A 25420-nucleotide genomic window follows, 5' to 3' on the forward strand; every position below is an offset into this window, starting at 1 on the left:
TGACCACTGAACCACACCCCCAGCCCTTTTTATATTTTATTTAGAGACAGGGTCTCACCGAGTTGCTTAGTGACTCACTTTTTGCTAAGGCTGGCTTTGAATTTTTGATACTCCTGCCTCAGCTTCCTGAGGCGCTGGGATTACAGTAGTGCATCATTGCGTCTGGCTCAAAAAAAAACTTTTTAAATCTAATAATATCATGTGTTGGAAGAAATGTGAAACAACAGGGATACTTACACTTTGACATGCAAGTATGAACTGATATGACTACTTTTTCTAATGTTAATCATATACACTAATAACACTATTGAGAAGAAATTTAATGTTAACTATACGTAACATTAAATTTCCTATAAACTATAATATAAACAGTAAAAAGAGATACGTGGAGTAAATTTTAATAATTTTTTAAAATTTTGTTTTCGTTGTACATGGACACAATACCTTTACTTTAATGTGCTGAGGTTCAAACCCAGTGCCCTCCATATGCGAGGTGAGCACTCTACCACTGAGCCACAACCCCAGCCCCCAATTAAAAAAAATTTTTTTTTAGTTATACATGGGCACAATACCTTTATTTTGTTTATTTTTATGCGGTGCTGAGGATCGAACCCAGGGTCTCACACATGAGAGGCAAATGCTCTACCGCTGAGCCGCAACCCCAGCCCTGCCCAGCCCCAAATTTTAATAAGGGTATTGAAGTCAGAGAAAAAACCCTTACCCACATTCTGGCCTGGTTGGAAGAATGGAGTAAGTTTTTATAAGTGACAGTTAATGAAAAAGAGAAAAGAAATGTAAAATTTAAATAATTAATTAGACTGAAGATGAAAAGATTAGGATGTTACTCAACATTTAATCAATACAAAAATTATTGATGGGGCTGAGGCTGTGGCTCAGATGTAGTGCACTTGCCTGGCATGTGTGAGGCACTGGGTTTCTCAGCACCACATATAAATAAATAAATAAACAGATAAATAGATAAATAATTGTTTATCGATAACTAAAAAAATTATTTTAAAAAATTATTGAGATATACAAGTGATTTCATTCTAGACATTTGAAACCCATTGCGTATTTTGTACTTTATCTCACATTGAATAATAGTTTTTCATCAGAAATATCTGACCTGTATTTATATATTTTATAAAATTTACAGTTGAAAAAGATTCAGATGCCCAAATTCTCCAAATATACTTAAAAGTTTTCTGATAAAATAATCAAATATGGCTAGATGCAGTGGCACATACCTGTAATCCCAGCAGCTCAGGAGTCTGCAAGTTCCAGGGCAGTCTCAGCAACTTAACAAGACCCTGTCTCAAAATAAAAAAATAAAACGCACTGGGAATTGTGGTTCAGTGGGTTCGTTCCCAGGTACTTAAAAAAAATTGCTTGTAAGGTATTAAAGTTAGGATATAATAGGGCTTCAAATCCAATGCTCTTTCCATTATATCATAACATTGCTAGGATGATGAAGAAGAAAAAAAAATTTTTTTTGAAAAGGGAAAATCTGAGACCAACAGTAAAGATAAAACTAGCAAGACTTTAATTGGACAGCTTTATTATTTACTGTTACTGGCATGCTAGGAAAAAAGTGATCAAAGCTTACCTTAAAAACTAAGAATTTATTAATGTATTACTCATTTTTATTCTTACAGGAAATTAATATGCAGCTGACTGACATACTGAACAATGTGCAACGGATAATAACCAGATATACTCCTGATGATCTTACCTCACTAACTGAAAGGAGGAAGTCTCTCATAGAATATAAGAGAAAAAGAAGAACCGAAGTTTTGGAGAAAGTGGCTTCTTATTCTAAGGGTATTGAAGTCAGAGAAAAAACCCTTACCCACATTCTGGCCTGGTTGGAAGAATGGAGTAAGTTTCTATAAGTGACAGTTAATGAAAAAGAGAAGAGAAATGTAAAATTTGAGCAATTAATTAGACTGAAGAAGAAAAGATTAGGATATTACTCAGAGAATAATAGTCCTCTGTTCCAGTAAGAACAACACAAGAAAAATACAGGCTTATTCACTTATTACTAACTATTCCAAATTCTTTAGGTTTTTTTTTTTTTTTTTTTAAGGCAGTACTGGGGGTTAAACCCCAGGGCCTTGGGATCACGCAAGGCAAGCGCTCCACCACCGAGCACATTTTAGTTAATTTTAAGGCAGGATCTCATTAAATTACCCAAGCTAGTCTGTGAATTCGCAAGAGGCTAAGAGATGGGATTAAAGGTATGTCCCACTATAACCGGCTTTCTTACTTTTATTAAAAAAGACCAGCATCCTCCTGCCCAGTGTCCTCATGTTTAACTATTCCCTCATCTTGAACATTTTCCACCAAATAGCCATGACTCATTCCCTGCTTAACTATCATTTTAAAATGAGGTATTCTCTGACCATCCCCATTTCCTACCAACTGGCATTCTACATTACCCTTTTTCTTTTTTAATTTTTGTTTATAAGATTAGTATCTGCCATACTAAATAACTGATTTTCATTTTTATTTTTCATCTGTTCCTTTCCCTAGAATATAAGTAGTTTGAAGTCTTGAATAATACATGACAGAGCAGACATTGATGGAATTAAAGAATGAATAAGCTAAGAATACAAAAAAAAAAAAAAAGGAGGCTTTAATTTGGCTGTTAAGAACTAATGCATTCATGTTTTAGATACTTACTTCCCTGAGTCAGGAAAATAAGCTAAGACAGACACTTTTCTTTTTCCATAGGTTCTGGGGATTGAACCCAGGGATGCTCTACCTCTGAGCTACATCCCCAGACCTTTTTAAAATTTTTATTTTGAGTCAAGTTCTTGCTAAATTGCCCAGCTGTGCACTTGTGATCAGGAGGCTACTCAGCCTCATGAATAACTGGTATTCCAGATGTGCACCACCACACCCAGCTCCAAATGGACACTTAATAACCTGATTCAGATTTTTATATCCAATATTTCCTACTTATCCTCTGTTCCAAGTTTTGTTTTTTATAATTTCTTCAGAGAAAAGGCTAAGAATAACAGGTTCAAAATAACTATATCTCAAAGTACTACTATAGAGTAGCCACCTAATATTACAAGAGCATGTAATTATAATTATTTATCTTTTTTGCACAACAAAAACCTTTTTTACTCTCTTCAAGGTGGCATTTTGTCTGAGATAACTGCAATGGATATTGATGAACATCACCACTGGATAGCACAAATGCAGATGTTACCAGAAATGCTAAAAGCAATTGAGAACAATGTCAAGACACTGTATAGAATGGGTATAATTTTTCTTGAAGAAAGGAGGAAACAAAAGACTAGAACACGTAAGGGTACTTTAGTGACTTTGGAAATAGAATTTGACTTTTTTTGAAAACATACCTTTATTGAGGTGTAATTTCATACTGTAAAATTCATAATTGCATAATTATTTTCAGTAAATATACATAGTTGTGCAGTGATTACCATGATTCAATTTTAGAACATTTCTATTGTCCCAACCACAGCACCAGACAACCACTAATCTACTTTCCCTCTCAATAAATTTGCTTTTCCTGGATATTTCATATGAACAGAATCATATAGTATGTGGTATTTTATGCTTTCAATTAGCATAATGCTGAAAAGCCATGTTTCAGGGCTTATTGATAGTCTCTTCTATTGCTGTTTGTATATGGTTTTTTGGATATAGCACATTTTCTTTCTTTCTTTTTTTGGTACTGGGGATTGAACCCAGGGGTGCTTAACCACTGTGCCACATCCCCAGCTCTTTTTTATATTTTATTTAGGGATAGGGTCTCATTGAGTTGCTAAGGGCCTCGCTAAATTGCTAAGGCTGGTCTTGAACTTGGGATCCTCCTGCCTTAGCCTCACTGGGATTATAGGCATTTGCCAATGTGCCCTAGCACATTTTGTTGCTCCATTCACCAGTTGATAGACATTTGGTTTGTTAATGGCTTTTTTGAATAATGCTGCCCAAAACACACAAACAAGTTTTTGTGTAGGCATTTATTTTGTGTACATACCCTAAGACTAAAATGGCTGAGTCATGAGGTAAATTCAATTGTTTTCCAAACATTCCCACGAGCAATGTATGAGAGTTTCTCTATATCCCCAACACTTGCTATTATCAATCTTTTTAAAAAATTATTTTTAGTTGCAGATAGACACAATACCTTTATTTATTCATTTATTTATTTTTATGTGGTGCTGAGGATCAAACCCAGTGCCTCACATGTGCTAGGGAAATGCTTTACTACTGAGCTACAACCCCAACCCTTGTCTGTCTTTTTTTATTATAGCATTCTAGAAGTAGATATGAAGTGGTATTTCATAGTTTGTATTTCCTTTAACAACTAATTATGTTGAACATCTTTTTATATGCTTATTAGCCATTCTTATACCTTTTTTTGGTGACATGTCTATTTAAACGCTTGCCCTTTTTCACAGTTTATTTTTAACTGATAAATATTGTACATGGTTAAAGGGTACCATGTGATGTTTCCACACACATAAACAATGTGTAATGTTCAAATCATGGACTTGCCCACATTCATTATTGAATTTTATAATTTCTTTCCCTCCCTCCCTTCCTCTCTCTCTCTTTCTTTGGTTGTATAATTTCAATTCTCTCTCTCTCTCTCTCTCTCTCTCTCTCTCTCTCTATATATATATATATATATATATATATATATATATATACACACACACACACACACACATACACACACAATTTAACAATTGTGTGTATGTATATACACAATTTTAACAAAGCAATTGCATTATATATATATATATATGAAATTTTTTTTTTAAATCTGTCAACAGTCTTTATTTTATTTATTTATGTGCAGTGCTGGGAATTGAACCCAGTGCCTCATGCATGCTAGGCAAGCACTCTGCCACTAAGCCACAACCCCAGCCCTCCCTTTTAAATATTGAGACTTGTTTTCTAGTCTAACACATTGTCTCTCCTGGAGAATGTTCCATGTGTACTTGAAAAGAAAATATACTCTGTTGTGGGGCAGGGTTTTCCAAAGTTGGTTTATATTATTGTTCAAATCTTCTCTGACTGATTTCCTAATTGTTCTATTCATTATCATTTGTTTATTTTTTTAGGTGTAGATGGACACAGTACCTTTATTTTTTAATTTTTATGTGGGGCTGAGGATCAAACCCAGTGCCTTATACATGCTAGTGAGCACTCTACCGCTGAGCCACAACCCAGCCCCTATTCTATCCATTATTAAGAATGGGATATTGAACTCTCCTACTATTATTGTTGAGTCACCTGTTTTTCCTGTTAATTTTGTCAGTTTTTGTTTCATGTATTTGTGGGCTCGGTTGTTATGTTCATATATGTTTATAATTTGGGAAGCTTCCTGAGGAATTGGCCCTTTATTGTTATAAAATGTGTTCCTTGTCTTTACAATCATTTTTCTTTTGTCTTAAAAGTCTTTTTCATTTCATATAAGAATAGTCTCTTCAGCTTCTAGGTGATTACTATGCCCAAAGCACATTTAACTTTCTTCTTGTTGTTTTAAATCCTGTTTCTTTCTTCCTTTTTTTAAAAAAATATTTTAGTTGTAGATGGACACAACAGCTTTATTTTATTTTTTTATATTGTGCTGAGGATCGATCCCTGTGCCTCCCCTGCGCTAGGCAAGCGCTCTACCACACAGCCACAACCCTAGCCCCACATTTAACTTTCTATCATTTAACATTCAACCTTTTTGTGTCCTTAGACCCAAAGTGTGTCATTTGTAGTTAGATTTTGTGGGACTTTTTTCTTTTAATACAACTGATAATCTCTGATTTTTGGAATATCGAAAACATTCATATTTAATGTAATTGTTGATGTGGTTGAATTTGTGTCTGCCATTTTGCTGTTTTTCTGACTATTCTTTTTTTATTTTTATTTTTTGCAGTACTGGGGATTGAATCCAGGGGTGTTCTACTACTGAGCTATATCCCCAGACCTTTTTAGTTTTTGAGACAGGACCTTCTTAAATTGCCCAGGCTGGGCTGGGGATGTGGCTCAAGCTGTAGCACGCTCACCTGGCATGCGTGCGGCCCGGGTTTGATCCTCAGCACCACATACAAAACAAAAGATGTTGTGTTTGCCGATAACTAAAAAATAAATATTAAAAAATTCTCTCTCTCTCTCTAAAAAAAAAAAAAAATTGCCCAGGCTGGCTTTGAGTTTTGATCTTCCTACCTCATTCTCCTAAGACGCTGGGATTATAGATGTATACCACCATGCCAAACATTGTTCCTCTATTCATTTATCACCTTCTGTGTTCAACAGATAATTTTTACACAACAATTTATTTCCACTCTTTTACTCTACCTTTGGAGTAATTTCCTTAGTGTTTGCTCTAGGTATTGCCGTATACAGTAATTCCACTTCTCTGTAGCTTTGCTCTTTGCTGTTTCAGTTACTTTTGTAACTCATCCCTTTATCTCTCTCTGCTATATATCCACCCATAAGTCACTTGGTCGCCTAGTTGGTAATCATACTGAAGTCACAGTATCATAGTGCTTAGGTTAAAGTAACCCTCATTTTACTCAATACTGAGCCTATTTAGGTCATGTTTGCTTAATCCTCCTCCTCCTCCTCCTCAAAGTGCAAGAGTAATGATGCGGGTAATTTGGATATGCCAAAGAGAAGCTATAAAGTATTTTTCCTTTAAGTGAAAAGGTCAAGGTTCTTGAATTAGTCAGGAAAGAATAATAATTACATGCTGAGGTTGCTAAGATCTATATAATAATGAATCTTCTATCTATGAATCGTGATAAAGGAAAAAAATTCACGCTAGTTTTGCTCTCATACATCAAACTGCAAAAGTTACAGTGAATGATATGCTTAGTCATCAACTTCCTTCATCTTATCACATAAACATTATATCATCTCACATTATAGCAAGAAGCAATTCCCAATTTTCTTTGTAATTTGCAATTTAACATGATGTTGAACATCTTTCCATATGTTTATTATATCGTCTGTATATCTTGTTTCTTCTTCTTCTTATTATTATTATTATGTGTGTACGTGTATCTATGTGTTACTAGGGATTGAACCCAGAGATGCTCTATCACTGAATTATAGTCCCAGCCCTTTTTATTTTGAGATAGAGTCTGGCTAAGTTACTGTGGCTGGCCTCAAACTTGTAATCCTCCTTCCTCAGCCTTCTGAGTTGCTGGGATGCAGGGTTCCAGACATGTACCATCACACCTCGCTCTTATTTTCATTATTTGAAGAATAGTTTTGCTAGCTGTAGAATTCTTGGCTAAGTCTTTTTCTTTCATCATTTTGAACATGTCACTCTACTGCCTTTTGGCCTCCACTATGTCTGATAAAAAGTGAGTTGCTAAATTTACTGTGGTTCTTTTGTAGTTCATATGACTCCCTTGATGGGAATAAGTAATATTTTCTCTTTCTGGTTTAAATATTTTCTCTTTGACTTTCAACAGTTTGAGTATGAGGTATGTAGATATGTTAGCCTATTTAGGAGTTCACTGAGCTTCTTGAATTAGGAGATTAAATATTTTTCATCAACTGTGAGATGATTTTGTCTTTTTAATTTTTAAAATTATTTTCTGTGACTTTCCTCTCCTCTTCTTCTGGAACTTCTGTTACTTGTACATTGGTATGCTTGATGGTTACCCCTATAGTCTGAATATTTGTGTCCCTCCAAAATTCTTACACTGGAATTTAACCCCCAAGATGATAGTAGTAGAAGGTGGGGCCTTTGGTAGTGACTGAGTCAGAGGGTTGTGAATGGGATTAGTAACCTACAAAAGAGGCTCAGGAGAGATCCTTTACCTCTTTTACCATGTGAAGTTGTTGTGAAAATGCAGTTGTCTATAAGGAAGTAGGCTGTTAACAGACACCAACTCTTAACTTGAGCATGGATTTCCGGGCCTCCAGAACTTTGAGAAATACATTTCTGTTGTTATAAGCTACCCAGTTTGTAATATATTTTTAATAGCAACCTGAATAGACAGTGTCCCACAAGTCCCTGTGGCTTTGGTCACTTCATTCTTTTTCTTCTCTGCCTTTCATATTGGATTATCTCAATTAGTCCAGCATTATATTTGCTGCATATTTTTTCTTCTGTCAGCTCAAATATGCTTTTGAGGTGTTCTGGTGATTTTTCATTTTAGTTATGTACTTTTTTGGGGGTGGGGGATTGAACCCCAGGGGCATTTTATCACTGAGCTATATCCCCAGCCCTTTTTATTTTTAATTTTGAGACTTAGCAAGAGCTTGCTAAGTTGCTAAGGTTGAACTTGTGATCCTCCCATCTCAGCCTCATGAGTCGCTGGAATTACAGGTATGTACCACCATGCCCAGTTAATTGTGTAGATTTTATTTTTTAAACAATACCTTTATTTAATTTATTTATATGTGGTGCTGAGAATCTAACCCAGTGCCTCACACATGCCAGGCAAGTGTGCTACTGCTGAGCCCCAGCCCCAGCCCCAATAGTATACTTTTTAACTCCAAATTTTTCACTTGGTTTTCAAATTTTCATTTATTTATTTTTGCGGTACTGGGGATTGAACCTGGGGTGCTTTACTACTGAGCTACAAAAGAGGCCTTTTTATTTTTTTGGGGGGATAGAGTCTCAATAGCCTCAAAATTGAAATCCTCCTGCCTCAGCCTCCTGAGTTGCTGGGATTATAGATGTGTGCCACTGAGAAATCCATATCTTTATTGATATGCTCTATTTGATGATAATTATCACCACATTTTCCTTTTATTTTAAATATGGTTTCCTAAACTCTTTGCATAAATTTATAATTGCTTTTTCTGAAGTCTTTTTTTTTTTTTGTGGTAAGTCCAGCATCTGGGCCCTCTCAGAGACAATTTTAATTGACTCTTTTTTTCCCCTTTGTACATGTCACAGTTTCCTTTTTCTTTGCATTTTCTTTTCCTTTTTTTTTATGTTGACAACTAGGTGTTTTAGATATTACATTGTAGCAATTCTAGGTTCTAATTCTCCCTACCATTCCAGGGTTTGTTATTGCTGCTTTGTTTTATGTTTTAGTGACTTTTGCCTGTACTAGTTCTATGAAGTCTCTCTCTCTCTCACAATGTGAAGTCACTAACATCTCTAGTCAGTTTATTTATTTATTTATCTATTTATTTTTAAATATGTATTTTTATAACTTTGTTTTATTTATTTTTTTTAACGTGGTGCTGAGGATTGAACCTAGCTGCCACTGAGCTACAGCCGCAGTCCCTCAGTTCTTCTTTGTTGCTCCTTTCTTTGTCTTTTTAAGCCCAAATTCCTATGGTTATCCTTGGATCAGTATAGCTTATTGGTTAATAAATTATCTGCTAATCACTGATCCAATAAGCCCTCTTCTCTGCAAATAAATTTGTGTATAGTTTAGGGATTGTTTGACAATCACCCGCCGTTGTTCCCACCTGATCCTTAGCTCCAAATCAAGTCATCCCCTTAGACAGTAGAGCTGTTGGTCCTCACAGTAGGCCTGACTCTGGTAGAACTTGAGGTCATGGATCTGGGGTTGGGGTGGTTGGGGATGGAAGCAGCTCCAGGTTACCAAACCACCACTTTTTTTTTTTTTCTTAAATAAATGCATCTCAATTTGTTGTATATCTTTGGTCAATTTATAAAGTCCAAAAATGATTGTTTTTACACCTTTGTCCAGTTTTATCATGGCTTTTAGGGGAAAATTTTTGTTGAGTTTATCACTGAGTCATTCTGGAAATTCCTTCAATGTTTGTCAGTTGATTTATGGCCCTTTGAAAGAATTAAAGTTAGGGGCCTGGGGATGTGACTCAGTGGTAGAGCACTTGCCTATCATGCGTGAAGCACTGGGTTCAATCCCCAGCACTACATAAAAATAAATAAATAAATTGTGTTCATCTACAACTAAAAAAAAAAAAAAAAAGAAAGAAACAAAGTTAGCTTTGATTCAGAAAAGGTAAAATAAAGACAGAACCCAAGAAAGAAAATGGAGTCCCTCTCCTCTCTGAGAATACCCATACTCTTCCTTGAGAGTGTCCCCTTTTCTCCTTTCCCATCCCTTCTACTCTGAGTGACATGTATGAAATCTTCCTGACTTGAGTGCAAAAATTAGTATGAATGGGGAGTTTGCCTCAGTTTCCCAGAAGACTCCAGCCCTGTAACAACAGAACTTGCTACTAGTTCTGCCTGGTGAGGTGGCACACTCCTGGAATACTGACAACTTGGGAAGCTGAATGCAAGAAGATTACAAATTCAATCACAAGGGATCACTCTCACTTCTGGACTGGGGGTGTATATCAGTAATAGAGCACCCCTGGCTCCAATCTCCTAGGACCACCAAAAAAATAAAAAATAAAAGACAGAAAGATAAAAGAACTAAGCATAACCAAAGCCAGAAAAAAGTTTCAGTTTATATTTTATCTACCAAAGTTGTAACTGAAAGTAAGTTGAGGTCACAACAGAATTAATATTCCACACCCTGGAAGTAGAATTTCTAGGTGATTGTGGAAAAAAAAATCTTTCTGAAACAATACTGCTGTATTTTGGAGCTAACGCTTTCTGAGGAATATTTATCCTATCATTGTCCATTAATTTAGGCTAAATTATTTTTTTAATTACCACTGAGCCACAATCCTGAAACAATTTAGGCTAAATTCTTTAAGCTTAAACATTAATAGAGCATATTTAAAGGAGAAATGCAATTTCATTGTTTTGTGTTGTATTTATTCTTCCAGAATCTAGAAGTACTCTGTGGAAATCTTGGAAAGACAGAGTTGTAAAACGACCTGCCACAGCCCATGCCTTAAAACCAGATCAGATGATTAGTGATCAATTTGCAACAAATACGAAGGTTTCAGAAATTCAAGATATGCTACAGGAACTCATAGGCACAACAATGTTCAATAAATTGGAAAACAGTGCTATTAAATATATATCATCAACAATAGTCAACCTTTCTAAAGCCTTGTGTATACTAAGTGACAATTTAAAGGCTGCTATTGACTTCCCAGTTGGCAGTATATACGAAAATGAAACAAGAGAAGCAGAAAAAGAGCGCTGTCAGAAAATAATATACAGTCTCAGTGAACAAAATGAAATGCTTCAGCAGAGACTTAAAGATATAGAAGAAAAATTTGAACAACTTATTAAATCCAAAGCTATTATTGGACAACAACTGTATACATCATTGTCCACATCTTCAACCTTAAAAGTATTATCTGAACAGTCATCCACGACCAAAGCTGATGACATAGAGGACACTGTGGACAGTATTTTAAGCAAAGAATTTGAAAATATTTTAGATGAATCCCAAAGAAAAGGAACCAAAGGCACTGGGAAAAAGTGGGAGGCAGCTCTTTCACATACAGCCCAAGCTGAAGCAACCCCAGAGCTAAGTGAACAGCCTGATGAAGATACTACTGGAGATGATATATCACTGAAGAAAGGTGATGACCATCAAAAAGATGAAACTGACTATCATGAATCACAGAAAAGAAGGTATTCACATGAGGCCTCTGAAATAAATCTGATTGATGGTAAAGGTGAACAGAAAGTCTCAGAGGACAAACTTCGTCAACGATTTGAGCTAGAAGCACTGGAAAAAAAGAAAAAAGAAAGAAAATCCTTTTCTCAAGGCAAATCAAAGCCGTCTGTTGAAACAAAAAGCAAACATTTCTCTTCTACTGAAACAAATAGCCAAGGTGACAGAAGTGGAACAAGGAGTACAGGGGAACAATTCAGAAAGGTCAGACCTGAACAAGAACTTGAAAAAGGCCCAATTGCCTCAGAGATAAAATCATACTCCTCTAGTGAGTCAGTGGGCAAAGAGATCAAAAGCAAAATGAGTAGATCAACAGAGGCAATCCAGTTTAAGAGTGATTTCACCTCTGAGCCCCAGAAAGTTGAAAAAAAGGGAAAGAAACACCAAATCCTTCCAGGACGGACCACAAGCAAAGAAGGAATAATAGAAGAGAACGAACTGTTATCCTTTATCAAACAAACCCAGGCTCAACTACTTGTTAGATCACACTCAAAGGTCAAGATGGCTAAAGAGGATTTAGGAAGTCCAGATGGCAAAAGCGAACAGGATAATCTAGAATTATTTCAAAAAGCCATACTGGCTTTCCTAAAAGAGAAAATTGATAACATAGGAAAGTCTTTTCGTACAGAGAGTGTGCTAAAGGAGGAGAAATTATTAAAAAAAGAAGAAGTTGAAAAGTTAGGAGTTATAAAGGCAAAAACAGAGGAATATTTCCAAAAAGTGGCTGAAACTGTGACTAAAATCTTGAGGAAATACAAAAATATAAAAACTAAAGGACAAGTTGAAGAGAAATCTTTGAAACAAAAAAAGATTGTCTCATTTATGCCAGATTTTCAGAAGTCAAAACCTGAAATTAGCTCAATTCTTGAAAATGAGAGCACAGACCCAATAATTAACAATTTAATACAAATGATATTGACTGAATTAGAAAGAGATGTTCCAACAATCTTGGAAGGAGAAGACTACAAGGAGAAAGAAAAAAAGAAGCAGAAGGAATATTTGCCAGAAGATCAAGAAAGAATATCCAGCATGTATGAGCTGCAGAAGCCGAAACAGGAAGAAGAGGTAGGGAAAGAACGAAAAAAACAGAGGACTCAAAAGAGGATTGAGCAAGATGGGAAAGCAAATCAAAGGAAAAGGGACAAAGAAGTGCAACAGCAATCCAAACAGCAGCAGTCGGAAGCATGGAAGAAAACGATGAAAGAGCGAACGGTGCCCTTGGAGAAGAAGAGTGAAGAGATGATGGGGCAGATTCAAGATCTGGTAATTACAGGGGAGAAAGACAAGAAGCAGAGCAGAGGGACAGAAGACTTCAAAAGGCAGAGGCAGTTCAAAGAAAAGGATAAGACTGAGAAGAAAAAATCTGTAGAACCAACAGAAATGGCCATCCAAAGACCAGTGACATATTCCAGGAGGAGGAGAACATTGAAACAAGAATCTCAGCTATATGAAGAACAAAAGATCCAAAAGAATCTTGAGACAGTAGAGAGTCTTCCTGCAGGACAGAGTCCCATACCAGTCACTCCTCCCACTTCAACACGGTCCTCCCTAACCAGCACCCTTCCTGCTTCTGAAGAGTCTCTCACAGAGTACATCACTCTCAGTCCTGAGCAAGCACAGGCACTAGGGATAACTCTCACCCCTGAGCAAGCCCAAGCCCAAGGGATCACTCTCACCTCTGAGCAGGCACTGGCACTGGGCATCACTCTGACTCGAGAGCAGGCCCAGATCCAGGGGATCATTCTCACCCCTAAACAGGCCCAAGCACAAAGGATCACTCTCACCTCTCAGCAGGCCCACACACAGGGGATCACCCTCACCCCTGAGCAGGCCCAGGCCACGGGGATCACTCTCACCCCTCAGCAGGCACAGGCCAAGGGGATCACTCTCACCCCTCAGCAGGCCCAGGCACTGGGGATCACTCTCATCCCTGAGCAGGCCCAGGAAATGGGGATCCCTCACACTCTGGAGCAGGCCCAGGCACTGGGGATCACTACAGCCCCTGAGCAGGCCCAGGCACTGGGGATCCCTGTCACCCCTCAGCAGGCCCAGAAACTGGGGATCACTCTAAGCCCTCAGCAGGCCCAGGCACTGGGGACCACTCTCACCCCTCACCAGGCCCAGGCACGGGGGATCACCCTCACCACTGAGCAGGAACAGGCACTGGGGATCACTATCATTCCTGAGCATGCCCAGGACAAGGGGATCACTCTCACCCCTCAGCAGGCCCAGGCATTGGGGATCACTATTGCCCCTGAGCAAGCCCAGGCCCAGAGGATCACTCTCACCCCTCAGCAGGCCCAGATACTGGGGATCACTCTCGCCCCTGAGCTGACCCAGGCCAAGGGGATCACTCTCACCCCTCAGCAGGCCCAGGCACTGGGGATCACTCTCACCACTGAGCAGGCCCAGGCCAAGGGGATCACCCTCACCCCAGAGCAGGCCCAGACACTGGGGATTACTCTAGACCCTGAGCAGGCCCAGGCCAAGGGGATCACCCTCACCTCTGAGCAGGCCCAGGTACTGGGGATCACTCTCACCCCTCACCAGGCCCAGGCACAGGGGATCACCCTCACCACTGAGCAGGAACAGGCACTGGGGATCACTATCATTCCTGAGCATGCCCAGGACAAGGGGATCACTCTCACCCCTCAGCAGGCCCAGATACTGGGGATCACTCTCGCCTCTGAGCTGACCCAGGCCAAGGGGATCACTCTCACCCCTGAGTGGGCCCAGGCACTGGGGATCACTCTCACCACTGAGCAGGCCCAGGCCAAGGGGATCACCCTCACCCCAGAGCAGGCCCAGACACTGGGGATTACTCTAGTCCCTGAACAGACCCAGGCCAAGGGGATCACTCTTGACCCTGAGCAGGCCCAGGCCAAGGGGATCACCCTCACCTCTGAGCAGGCCCAGGTACTGGGGATCACTCTCACCCCTCACCAGGCCCAGGCACTGGGAATCACTCTCATCCCCGAGCAGGCCCAGGGCCAGGACAAGGGAATCACTCTCACCCCTCAGCAGGCCCAGGAAATGGGGATCACTCTCACCCCTCAGCAGGCCCAGGCACTGGGGATCACTCTCACTCCTGAGCAGGCCCAGGCACGGGGGATCACCCTCACTCCTGAGCAGGCCCAAGTACTGGGGATCACTATCACACCTGAGCATGCTCAGGCCAAGGGGATCACTCTCACCCCTCAGCAGGTCCAGGCACAGGGAATCACTCTCACCCCTCAGCAGGCCCAGACACTGGGGATCACTGTATCTCCTGAGCTGACCCAGGCCAAGGGGATCACTCTCACCCCTGAGCAGGCCCAGGTACTGGGGATCACTCTCACCACTGAACAGGCACAGGCCAAGGGGATCACCCTCACCCCTGAGCAGGCCCAGGCACTGGGGTTCACTCTCACTCCTGAGCAGGCCCAGGCCAAGGAGATCATCCTCACCCCTGAGCAGGCCCAGACACTGGGGATCACTCTCACCCCTGAGCAGGCCCAGGCCAAGGGGATAACTCTCACCCCTCAGCAGGCCCAGGCCAAGGGGATCACTCTCACCCCTGAGTTGGCCCAGGCCAAGATCACCCTCACCCCTGAGCCGGCCCAGGCACTGGGGATCACTCTCACCCCTGAGCAGGCCCAGGCCAAGGAGATCACCCTCACCCCTGAGCAGGCCCAGAAACTGGGGATTACTCTAGCCCCTGAAGAGGTCCAGGCCAAGGGGATCACTCTCACCCCTGAGCAGACCCAGGCACTGGGGATCACTATCACCCCAGAGCAAGCCCAGGCTAAGGGGATCACCCTGACCCCTGAGCAGGCAAAGGTACTGGGGTTCACTCTCACCCCTGAGCAGGTCCAGGCCAAGGGGATCACTCTCACCCCTTATCAGGCCCAGGCACTGGGGATCACTATCACCCCTGAGCAGGCCCAGGCCAAGGGGATCACCCTGACCCCTGAGCAGGCAAAGGTACTGGGGTTCACTCTCACCCCTGAGCAGGTCCAGGCCAAAGGGATCACTCTCACCCCTCAGCAGCCCCAGGCACTGGGGATCACTCTCACCCCTGAGCAGGCCCAGTCCAAGAGAATCACTCTCATCCCTGAGCAGGCCCAGGCATTGGGGATCACTCTCAACCCTGAGGAGGCCCAGGCCAAGGGGATCACTCTCACCCCTGAGTTGGCCCAGGCCAAGATCACCCTCACCCCTGAGCCGGCCCAGGCACTGGGGATCACTCTCACCCCTGAGCAGGCCCAGGCCAAGGAGATCACCCTCACCCCTGAGCAGGCCCAGAAACTGGGGATTACTCTAGCCCCTGAAGAGGTCCAGGCCAAGGGGATCACTCTCACCCCTGAGCAGACCCAGGCACTGGGGATCACTATCACCCCAGAGCAAGCCCAGGCTAAGGGGATCACCCTGACCCCTGAGCAGGCAAAGGTACTGGGGTTCACTCTCACCCCTGAGCAGGTCCAGGCCAAGGGGATCACTCTCACCCCTTATCAGGCCCAGGCACTGGGGATCACTATCACCCCTGAGCAGGCCCAGGCCAAGGGGATCACCCTGACCCCTGAGCAGGCAAAGGTACTGGGGTTCACTCTCACCCCTGAGCAGGTCCAGGCCAAAGGGATCACTCTCACCCCTCAGCAGCCCCAGGCACTGGGGATCACTCTCACCCCTGAGCAGGCCCAGTCCAAGAGAATCACTCTCATCCCTGAGCAGGCCCAGGCATTGGGGATCACTCTCAACCCTGAGGAGGCCCAGGCACTGGGGATCACTCTCACCCCTGAGCAAGCCCAGGCCAAGGGTATCACTCTCATCCCTGAGCTGGCCCAGGCCAAGTGGATCACTCTCACCCCTCAGCAGGCCCAGGCACAGGGGATCACCCTCGCCCCTGAGCAGGCCCAGGAAAAGGGGATCTCTCTCAACCCTGAGCAGGCCCAGGCCAAGAGGATCACTCTCCTCTCTGAGCAAACCCAGGCCCAGGAAATCACTCTTACTCCTCAGCAGGCCCATGCACTGGGGATCACTCTCACCCCTCAGCAGACCCAGGCACTGGGGATTACTCTAGCCCCTGAGCATGCCCAGGCCAAAGGGATCACTCTCACCCCTGAGCAGGCCCAGGCCAAGGGGATCTCTCTCACCCCTGAGCAGGCTCAGGCCAAGGGGATCACTCTCACCCCTGAGCAGGCCCAGGCACTGGGGATCACCTTGACCCCTGAGCAGGCCCAGGCCAAGGGGATCACTCTCACCCCTGAGCAGGCCCAGGCCAAGGGGATCACTCTCACCCCTCAACAAGTCCAGACACTGGGGATCACTATCACCCCTGAGCAGGCCCAGGCCAAGGGGATCACAATAACCCCTGAGCAGGCCCAGATACTAGGGATCACTCTAACACCTGAGCAGGCCCAGGCACTGGGGATCACCCTCACCCCTGAGCAGGCCCAGGCCAAGGGGATCACTCTCACCCCTGAGCAGCCCCAGACACTGGGGATCACTCTCACCCCTCAGCAGGCCCAGGCACTGGGGCTCACTCTCACCCCTCAGCAGGTCCAGGCGGAGGGGATCACTTTCACCCCTGAGCAGGCCCAGGCCAAAGGGATCACTCTCACCCCAAAGCAGGCCCATGCCAAGGGGATCACTCTTACCCCTGAGCAATCTAGGGCACGGGGTATCACTCTCACCCCTCAGCAGGCCCAGGCCAACGGGATCACTCTCACCCCTCAGCAGGCCCAGGTACTGGGTATAACTCTAGCCCCTGAGCCGACCCAGGCACAGGGGATCACTATCACCCCTGAGCAGGCCCAAGCCAAGGGGATCACTCTCTCCCCTGAGCAATCCCAGGCCCAGGGGATCACTCTCACCCCTGAGCAGGCCAAGTTACTGGGGATCACTCTCACCCCTGAGCAGGCCCAGGCCAAGGGGATCACTCTCACTCCTGAGCAGGACCAGGCCAAGGGGATCACTCTCACCCCTGAGCAGGCCCAGGCCAAGGGGATCACTCTCACCCCTGAGCAGACCCAGGCACTGGTGATCCCTCTCACCCCTGAGCAGGCCCAGGCCAAGGGGATCACTCTCACTCCTGAGCAGGCCCAGGCCAAGGCGATCACTCTCACCCCTGAGCAGGCCCAGGCCAAGGGGATCACTCTCACCCCTCAGCAGGCCCAGGCCAAGGGGATCACTCTAACCCCTCAGCAGGCCCAGGCACTGGGTATAACTCTAGCCCCTGAGCCGACCCAGGCACAGGGGGTCACTCTCATCCCTGAGCAGGCCCAGACACTGTGGATCACTCTCACCCCTGAGCAGGCCCAGGCCAAGGGGATCACTCTCACTCCTCAGCAGGCCCAGGCACTGGGGATCGCTCTCACCCCTGAGCAGGCCCAGGCTAAGGTGACCACTCTCACTCCTCAGCAGGCCCAGGCACTAGGTATCACTCTAACCCCTGAGCAGGCCCAGTCCAAGGAGATCACTTTCACCCCTGAGCAGGCCCAGGCACTGGGGATCATTCTCAACCCTGAGAAATCCCAGACACGGGGTATCACTCTAACCCCTGAGCAATCCCAGACACGGGGGATCACTCTCACCCCTGAGCATGCCCAGGCCAAGGGGATCACTCTCACCCCTCAGCAGGCCCAGGCACTGGGGATCACTCTCACCCCTGAGCAGGCCCAGGTTAAGGGGACCACTCTCACCCCTCAGCAGGCCCAGGCACTGGGGATCACTCTAGCCCCTGAGCAGGCCCAGGCACAGGGGATCACTCTCACCCCTCAGCAGGCCCAGACACTGGGGATCACTCTAGCCCCTGAGCAGGCCCAGGCACTGGGGATCCCTCTCACCCCTGAGCAGTCTCAGGCACGGGGGATCACTCTCACCCCTGAGAAATCCCAGACACGGGGGATCACCCTCACCCCTGAGCAGGCCCAGGAAATGGCGATCACTCTCACCCCTGAGGAGGCCCAGGCACTGGGGATCCCTCTCACCCCTGAGCAGTCTCAGGCACGGGGGATCACTCTCACCCCTTATCAGGCCCAGGCACATGGTATCACTCTCACTCCTCAGCAGGCCCAGGCCAAGGGGATCACTCTCACCCCTGAGCAGGCCCAGGAAATGGGGATCACTCTCAAACCTCAGCAGGCCCAGACACTGGGGATCACTCTCACCCCTCAACAGGCCCAGACACTGGGGATCACTCTCACCCCTGAGCAGGCCCAGGCCAAGGGGATCACTCTCACCCCTCAGCAGGCCCATGCTAAGGCGACCACTCTCACCCCTCAGCAGTCCCAGGCACGGGGGATCACTCTCACCCCTTATCAGGCCCAGGCACTGGGGATCACTCTCACCCCTGAGCAGGCCCAGGCCAAGGGGATCACTCTCACCCCTGAGCAGGCCCGTGCACTGGGGATCACTCTAGCCCCTGAGCAGGCCCAGACACAAGGGATCACTCTCACCCCTGAGCAGGCCCAGGCACAGGGGATCACTCTCACCCCTGAGCAGTTCCAGGCCCAAGGGATCACTCTCACCCCTCAGCAGGCCCAGGCACAGGGGATCATTCTCACCCCTCAGCAGGCCCAAGAACAGTGGATCACTTTCATCCCTCAGCAGGTGCAGGCCCATGGGATCACTCTCACCTCTGAGCAGGCCCAGGTCAAGCAGATCACTCTCACCCCTCAGCAGATTCAGGCCCAGAGTATCACTCTCACCCCTCAGCAGGCACAGGCCAAGGGGATCAATCTTACCCCTGAGCAGGCCCAGGACTTGGGGATCACTCTGACCCCTCAACTGTCCCAGGCACTGGGGATCACACTCACCCCTGAGGAGGCCCAGGCCCAGGGTATTACTCTTACCCCTCAACAGGCCCAGGCCCAGGAGTTCACTCTCACCCCTCAGCAGGCCCAGCAACTGGGAATCACTCTCACCCCTGAGCAGGCCCAGGAACTAGGAATCACACTCACCCCTCAGCAGGCTCACACACAGGGGATCATTCTTACCCTTGAGCAGACCCAGGCCCAGGGGATCACACTCCCCACTCAGCAGGCCCAAGACTTGGCATTCACTCTCACACCTCAAGTGGCCCAGGCACAGGAGATCACTCTTACTCCTGAGCAGGCCCAGGCTGAGGGGGTCTCTCTCACCCCTCAACAGGCCCAGGACTTGGGGCTCACTCTGACTCCTCAACTGGCCCTGACCCAGGCCCAGGCCCAGGGGATCACTCTCACCCCTCAGCAGGCCCAGGCTCAGGGGATCACTCTCACCCCTCAGCAGGCCCAGGCCAAGGGTATCACTCTCACCCCTCAGCAGGCACAGACACTGGGAATCACTCTCACCCCTCAGCAGGTCCAAGCACAGGGAATCACTCTCACCCCTCAGCAGGCCCAGGCATTGGGGATCACAATTGCCTCTGAGAAGGCCCAGGCCCAGGGGATCACTCTCACCCCTGAGCAGGTACAGATACTAGGGATCACTCTCACCTCTCAGCACGCCCAGGTCCAGGGGATCAATCTCACCCCTCAGCAGGCCCAAGACTTGGGGTTCACTCTCACCCTGCAGCAAGCCCTGGCACAGGGGATCACTCTCAGCCCTCAGCAGGCCCAGGACTTGGGGTTCACTCTTACCCCTGAGGAGGCTCAGGCACAGGGGATCACTCTCACCCCTCAGCAGGCCCAAGACTTGGGGTTCACTCCCACCCCTCAGCAACCGCTGGCACAGGGGATCACTCTCACCCCTCAGCAAGCCCCAGATCTGGGTATCCGTCTCACCCCTCAAAAGACACAGGACCTGGGGATTACTCTTACCCCTCAGCAGGCCCAGGCACAGAGGGTCCCTCTCACTCCACAGCAGGCACAGGACCTGGGGATTAGTTTTAACCTTCAGCAGGCCCATGCTCAAACTGTCACTCTTTCCCCTCAATCAGCCCAGGTATTTGGTGCCACTCTCACTCCTGAGCAGGTTCAGGCATTGCTGCCCCCTCTCCCTTCTGATCAGGGAGTAGGCATCACCCATACCCCCACTATCACTCCAGAAAAGTTTCAAGGGGCATCAAACATTATTAGCCTGGAGCAGTTCCATGCATTGAGAGTCACTCCCTCCTTCCAGCAGGCCCAGGCACTTGGCACTCCTCTCACCCTGGAAAAGCTCTCCACATTGGCTCCTTCCACTCTTAGACCATTTCATGAATTGAAGACTTCTTTCCCCACTAAACAATCCATTCCATCAAGACTATCTCCAAGCCCTGGTAGTCCTAGGAAAGGCCAAGGAATGCACATTCCTTCTGGCCTAGGAAAGCTCTTGGCACCACAAATCTTTCCTACCTCTAGACAGATTCTGGTAGGTCAATTCATTCCTGCACAGTCTGCAGCACCAGAGATCTCTCCTAATCTTGGGCAACTCACAATATCTTGGGTCCCTCCCACTCCAGGACAGCCCCTTGAACAGGAGGCCCTTAGTTCTAGGCAGTTCTTCATATCTAGGGGCCTTCCGACTCCCCGGCCACCTCTGATACTGCAGACCCCTGTCACTCCCAGGCAACCTCTTATATCAAGACTCCCATCCACCTTTGGACAGATCCCCAAACTCCGGGGTCCTCTATCTCCTGGAAAGCCCTTGGTTCCTGAAGCCTCTTCCATCCCCAGGGAGCTTCAGGAATCTGGACCCAGCTTTTTGGAGCAGCCCCAGGCACTCCGGCCTTCTGCCACCCCTGAGCCCTCTCCCTATCTGCAGACCTCTTCTCTCTTTGGGCAGCAACTGGCACCATGGATTATTCCTGGGCAAGTTTCATCACTATGGGTCCCTTCCACTCCCAGACATCCTTCCACATTCTGGCCTCCCACAGCCCCTGAAAAGCCCCAGGGAGTTTTGTCCTCTTCTGTTGCTCAGAAAAGATTAGCAATTATTTCTTCTTTGAAATCTAAACCAGCTTTGGTTCATCCAAGTGCTCCAGATTCTAAGGTATCTCAAGCTCCTTTCACCACTAAGAAGGCCCAAATATCAGAGGTCTCTGACACTTCTGAAGAAACCAAGATGCTCCAAGATACTTCTGCCATGGGACCATTTGAAACATTTCAGTCCCATCTCACCAATTATAGGATACCAATATTGCAAACCCCTCACATTGATGGGCAGGCCCTTCCACCTCTCATGAAACCTCAAATGTCACTACCTTCTCTAATAACTCAACTACCCAAAATATCACAGATCTTACCTGCTCAATGGGACCAGAAATCTCGATTCCCTCCTATAGACAAGCCCTGGATTCTGCCTTCAGTTTTAGGCATCAAGAAACCAAAGGTGACAGTGCCCCCTTCCTCTCCCCAAGAACTTGAAGAAAAGAGATATTTTGTTGATGTAGAGGCTCAGAGGAAGAATCTCATACTATTAAATCAGGCCTCAAAAACTTCTGGACTCCCTTCGCAGCAACATACAACGGCTAGGAATCTCATAATTGAGACACTTCATATGAACAATATTCGGCTGGGATACCTGTTCCGCAAGTACATTGCCTATAGCCTGATCCAGCATGCCAGGTAGATTTAATTATCATATCCAGTTTTCTGGTACAGTTCTGATTTCAAACACCCCCCCTCATTGCCTAGAAGTATATTCATATTTATCAGATCATATGCTTTAAAGCATTCTTATAGAAGTTCTGTGGGATGGAAACTTGTTTAGATAGCAAAAGCAGGGGCTGGGGTTGTGGCTCAGTGTGGCTCAGTGCATGTGTGAGGCACTGGGTTCAATCCTCAACACCACAAAAAAAATGAAAGTAAAGGTATTGTATCCTTCTACAACTTAAAAAAAGATAGCAAAAGCAGACTATTTTTAAATGTGTATTTTTTAGTTGTCAATAGACCTTTATATTTTTTTATATGCAATGCTGAGGATTGAACCCAGTGCCTCTCATATGCTAGGCAAATCCTCACAACTGAGCCACAACCCCAGAACCAGTAGATATATTTTTTAGGAAATAAGAAATTTAATATATATAGTGGTGCACACCTGTAATCCCAGATGCTCAGGAAGCTGAGGCAGTGAGGCAGGAGGATCACAAGTTCCAGGCCAGCCTCAACAACTTACCAAGACTATCTAAAAATAAAAAGGGAAGGGAAAGGAGGAGGAGGAGGAGGAGGAGGAGGAGGAGGAAGAGGGTGAGGAGGAAGGGAAGAAGAAGAGGAGGAGGAAGAGGAGGAAGAGAAGTAGAAGAGGAGGAGGAGGAGAGGGGAAGGAGAAAGGAAAAAATATATATAACTTGATCCATTTCATCTATTTATATCTCTAGTAGAGATTTTAAGATATATTTTGTGGATATTATAGATGATCTCCAAAATATCAACTTGAAAAGCTTAGAGATGCTTGACAGTTATTCTGAATCTCTGTCATCTTCAGTTCACCAGAGATGTATGACTTTTAAAATGGGAAATGGCAGGTTATATACAAGATGTTGTTATAGCAGTTTTGCTGCTGGTCTTGATTTTTTAAAATTTCAAATATCAGAAATGGGTCAAAGTAAATAACAATTGTCTTGCTATTCTCAAAATTTGTGTTTGAGGTTACTAACCTATTATTTAGGAAGAAATTTTTAATCTCAAATTATAGGATGCAAATTTAGGGACTGGGGTTGTGGCTCAGTGTTAGAGTATACCCCTAGCATATGTGAGGTTCAAACCTCAGTACTACATAGAAATGAAATAAAGATATTGTGTCCACCTATAACTAAAGATACCCATAATATCAGAAAAGGCTATCATTAATTTTATGAACAGCTTACATAATTTATTCAATAAATCTTTATTAGGTGCCAAGCATTGCTCTAGGTGCTAGGGATACCCCAGGAAAGAAAACAAAGTCCCCTGTTCTCTTAAAATTTATATTTTAGGAGGTCAAATTCATTTGGAAACTGAAGGATTATAACAAAGTACAAAAGGAAAACTTCTTCAACCTATAATCAGAGCTTCTAATTTCAAAGCTTAAGTTAGTTGAGATTTGTTGAAAAATGTTTCACTGTATACTTGTGTTTAATTTTCTCTTTCCACATTGAGAAACCCCAGGCTTTTAATTAAGATTTTACATCTAAACACTTTCATCCACTGGCTTTGAACTTGCAATCCTCCTGCCTCAGCCTCCCAAGCCACTGGGATTACAGGCGTGCACCACTGTACTTGGCCCAAGTTTAACTTTTAAAGAAAAATTTATAATCCTTAGTATAGGGTAACTGTAACCACAGGTCTGCATAGGTTAGTGGCAGTGACAAAAATCAAAGTATAACTTTAAATCTCTTGTATGTTTAGGAAACTGTGTTGATGATCAAAAATAGACTTATTATCTGATGTATAAATGCATCTCATTTTTGTAATAATCAATCTTTTACATAGTACTTAGACAAAACTTGGACAAATATATTAGTTCCATACCTAGAAGTTTCTTGTATTTCTTTTCTAGTTGCTGACCTTTTCTTAAATTTACATTCTGAAACAATCCTTATGAAATTTCTGAATTTTTCCAATTACTCCTAATAAGATGAAATATATTATGCTATTTATAATACTTTAATTGAAACACAGCTGAAACATTTTGTATTCTTTGCATATAAAATTACACCTGCTAGAATTTTAGTAACCTTGTTTTCACTAAAGACCCAGAAACAAAGTAAACCTAAAGAGTACTTGAATTTATATTTAGCAGTTGATGTTTTAGTAGTAATTTTAACTTTGCAATTTAATCGGAGGTCTCCTCTAACAAAAACACATTTATATCCCATCTGATTCAAATGTATGATATGTCAAGATCATTGTACTGTCATGTGTAACTAATTAAAACAAAAAAAGAAGGAAATCATCCCTCATTTATGAAAGCAAAAAACCCCCACATTTATGAAGATTAATCCCATTTATTTATTTAATATGTATATTTTTTAGTTGTATATGGACACAATATCTTTATTTTTATTTATTTATTTTTTATGTGGTGCTGAGGATTGAACCCAGGGTCTCATGTATGCGAGGCAAGTGCTCTACCACTGAGCTGCAATCCCAGCCCTAATCCCATTTATGTTAATCTAATTTATTCATTTTTTTAAATTATTAGCTTTAGGTTACCCATGAAAACCAGAATATCAGACTCGTGTAGTTAACAGTATAAGTCATCTTTTTCCTGCTGAAGAAAAAGCCTAGAAGCAATGGACATTATACTTAAAACATTTTATAGGAATTGGCACTTTACTGAATTCCTGACCACTTAGAAAAACATCCTTAATCTTATCTGGTTAGCCAATTTAAATTGAACTTTTTCTTAAAGGCTTAAGTCATGTGACCTAAAAGACACTTGGATCCATTTGTTTCTTTTTTAAAATTTAACTTATGAGCACTCATTTATCTATATGCTAATTTTGGGACCAAAACATATGCTATACAGTTGCACATAAATATACATTAAAAACTGACAAAAAAACAAAAATTTTTGAGCTTTCCCTTGAATAATTGGCCTCTGAAAAGACAGAAGAAAAAACAGAGCTAAAAATAAAAACTCTACATTAGACAAAACAAGACTAAGCAGAACAAAATGGGTGGGGGAGGGCCTGGGTTGTGGCTCAGTGGTAGAGCGCTCGCCTAGCATGCATGAGGAACTGGGTTCAATCCTCAGAACCACATAAATATAAAATAAAGACATTGTGCCAACCTAAAACTAAAAAATAAATTTTAAAAAAAATGTGAATTTACCACAAAAAGTATGAGCTTAAACAAAAGAAAAAAAAAAAAGAGCACAAGTTCTGAAAAAAAAAAAAATTGCATGGACGTAATTACTCTAGTAAAGAAGCATGAAGAACATCTCCATCAGACCAGAGATCACTTTTGGATCAGAATAGAGTCAGTCCAGGTATTTAAAGGACATGGGAGCTCATGAATTCCTAAAGA

The 25420-nt window shown here is 44.0% G+C and overlaps 1 protein-coding gene across 1 annotated transcript in view; it reads left to right on the forward strand.

Moving 5' to 3' along the window:
* Positions 1 to 25420, forward strand: part of Fam186a (family with sequence similarity 186 member A) — a 61230-nt gene that overhangs the window by 17493 nt on the left and 18317 nt on the right. The window contains exons 2-4 of the mRNA XM_077799063.1: positions 1656 to 1878; positions 3143 to 3313; positions 10723 to 22036. Of these exons, the coding sequence (XP_077655189.1) occupies positions 1656 to 1878; positions 3143 to 3313; positions 10723 to 22036 (11708 nt within the window). The remainder of the gene's footprint in view (positions 1 to 1655; positions 1879 to 3142; positions 3314 to 10722; positions 22037 to 25420) is intronic.

The sequence above is a fragment of the Urocitellus parryii genome, chromosome 5 (assembly GCF_045843805.1).
Source record: "Urocitellus parryii isolate mUroPar1 chromosome 5, mUroPar1.hap1, whole genome shotgun sequence".
Lineage (NCBI taxonomy): Eukaryota > Metazoa > Chordata > Mammalia > Rodentia > Sciuridae > Urocitellus > Urocitellus parryii.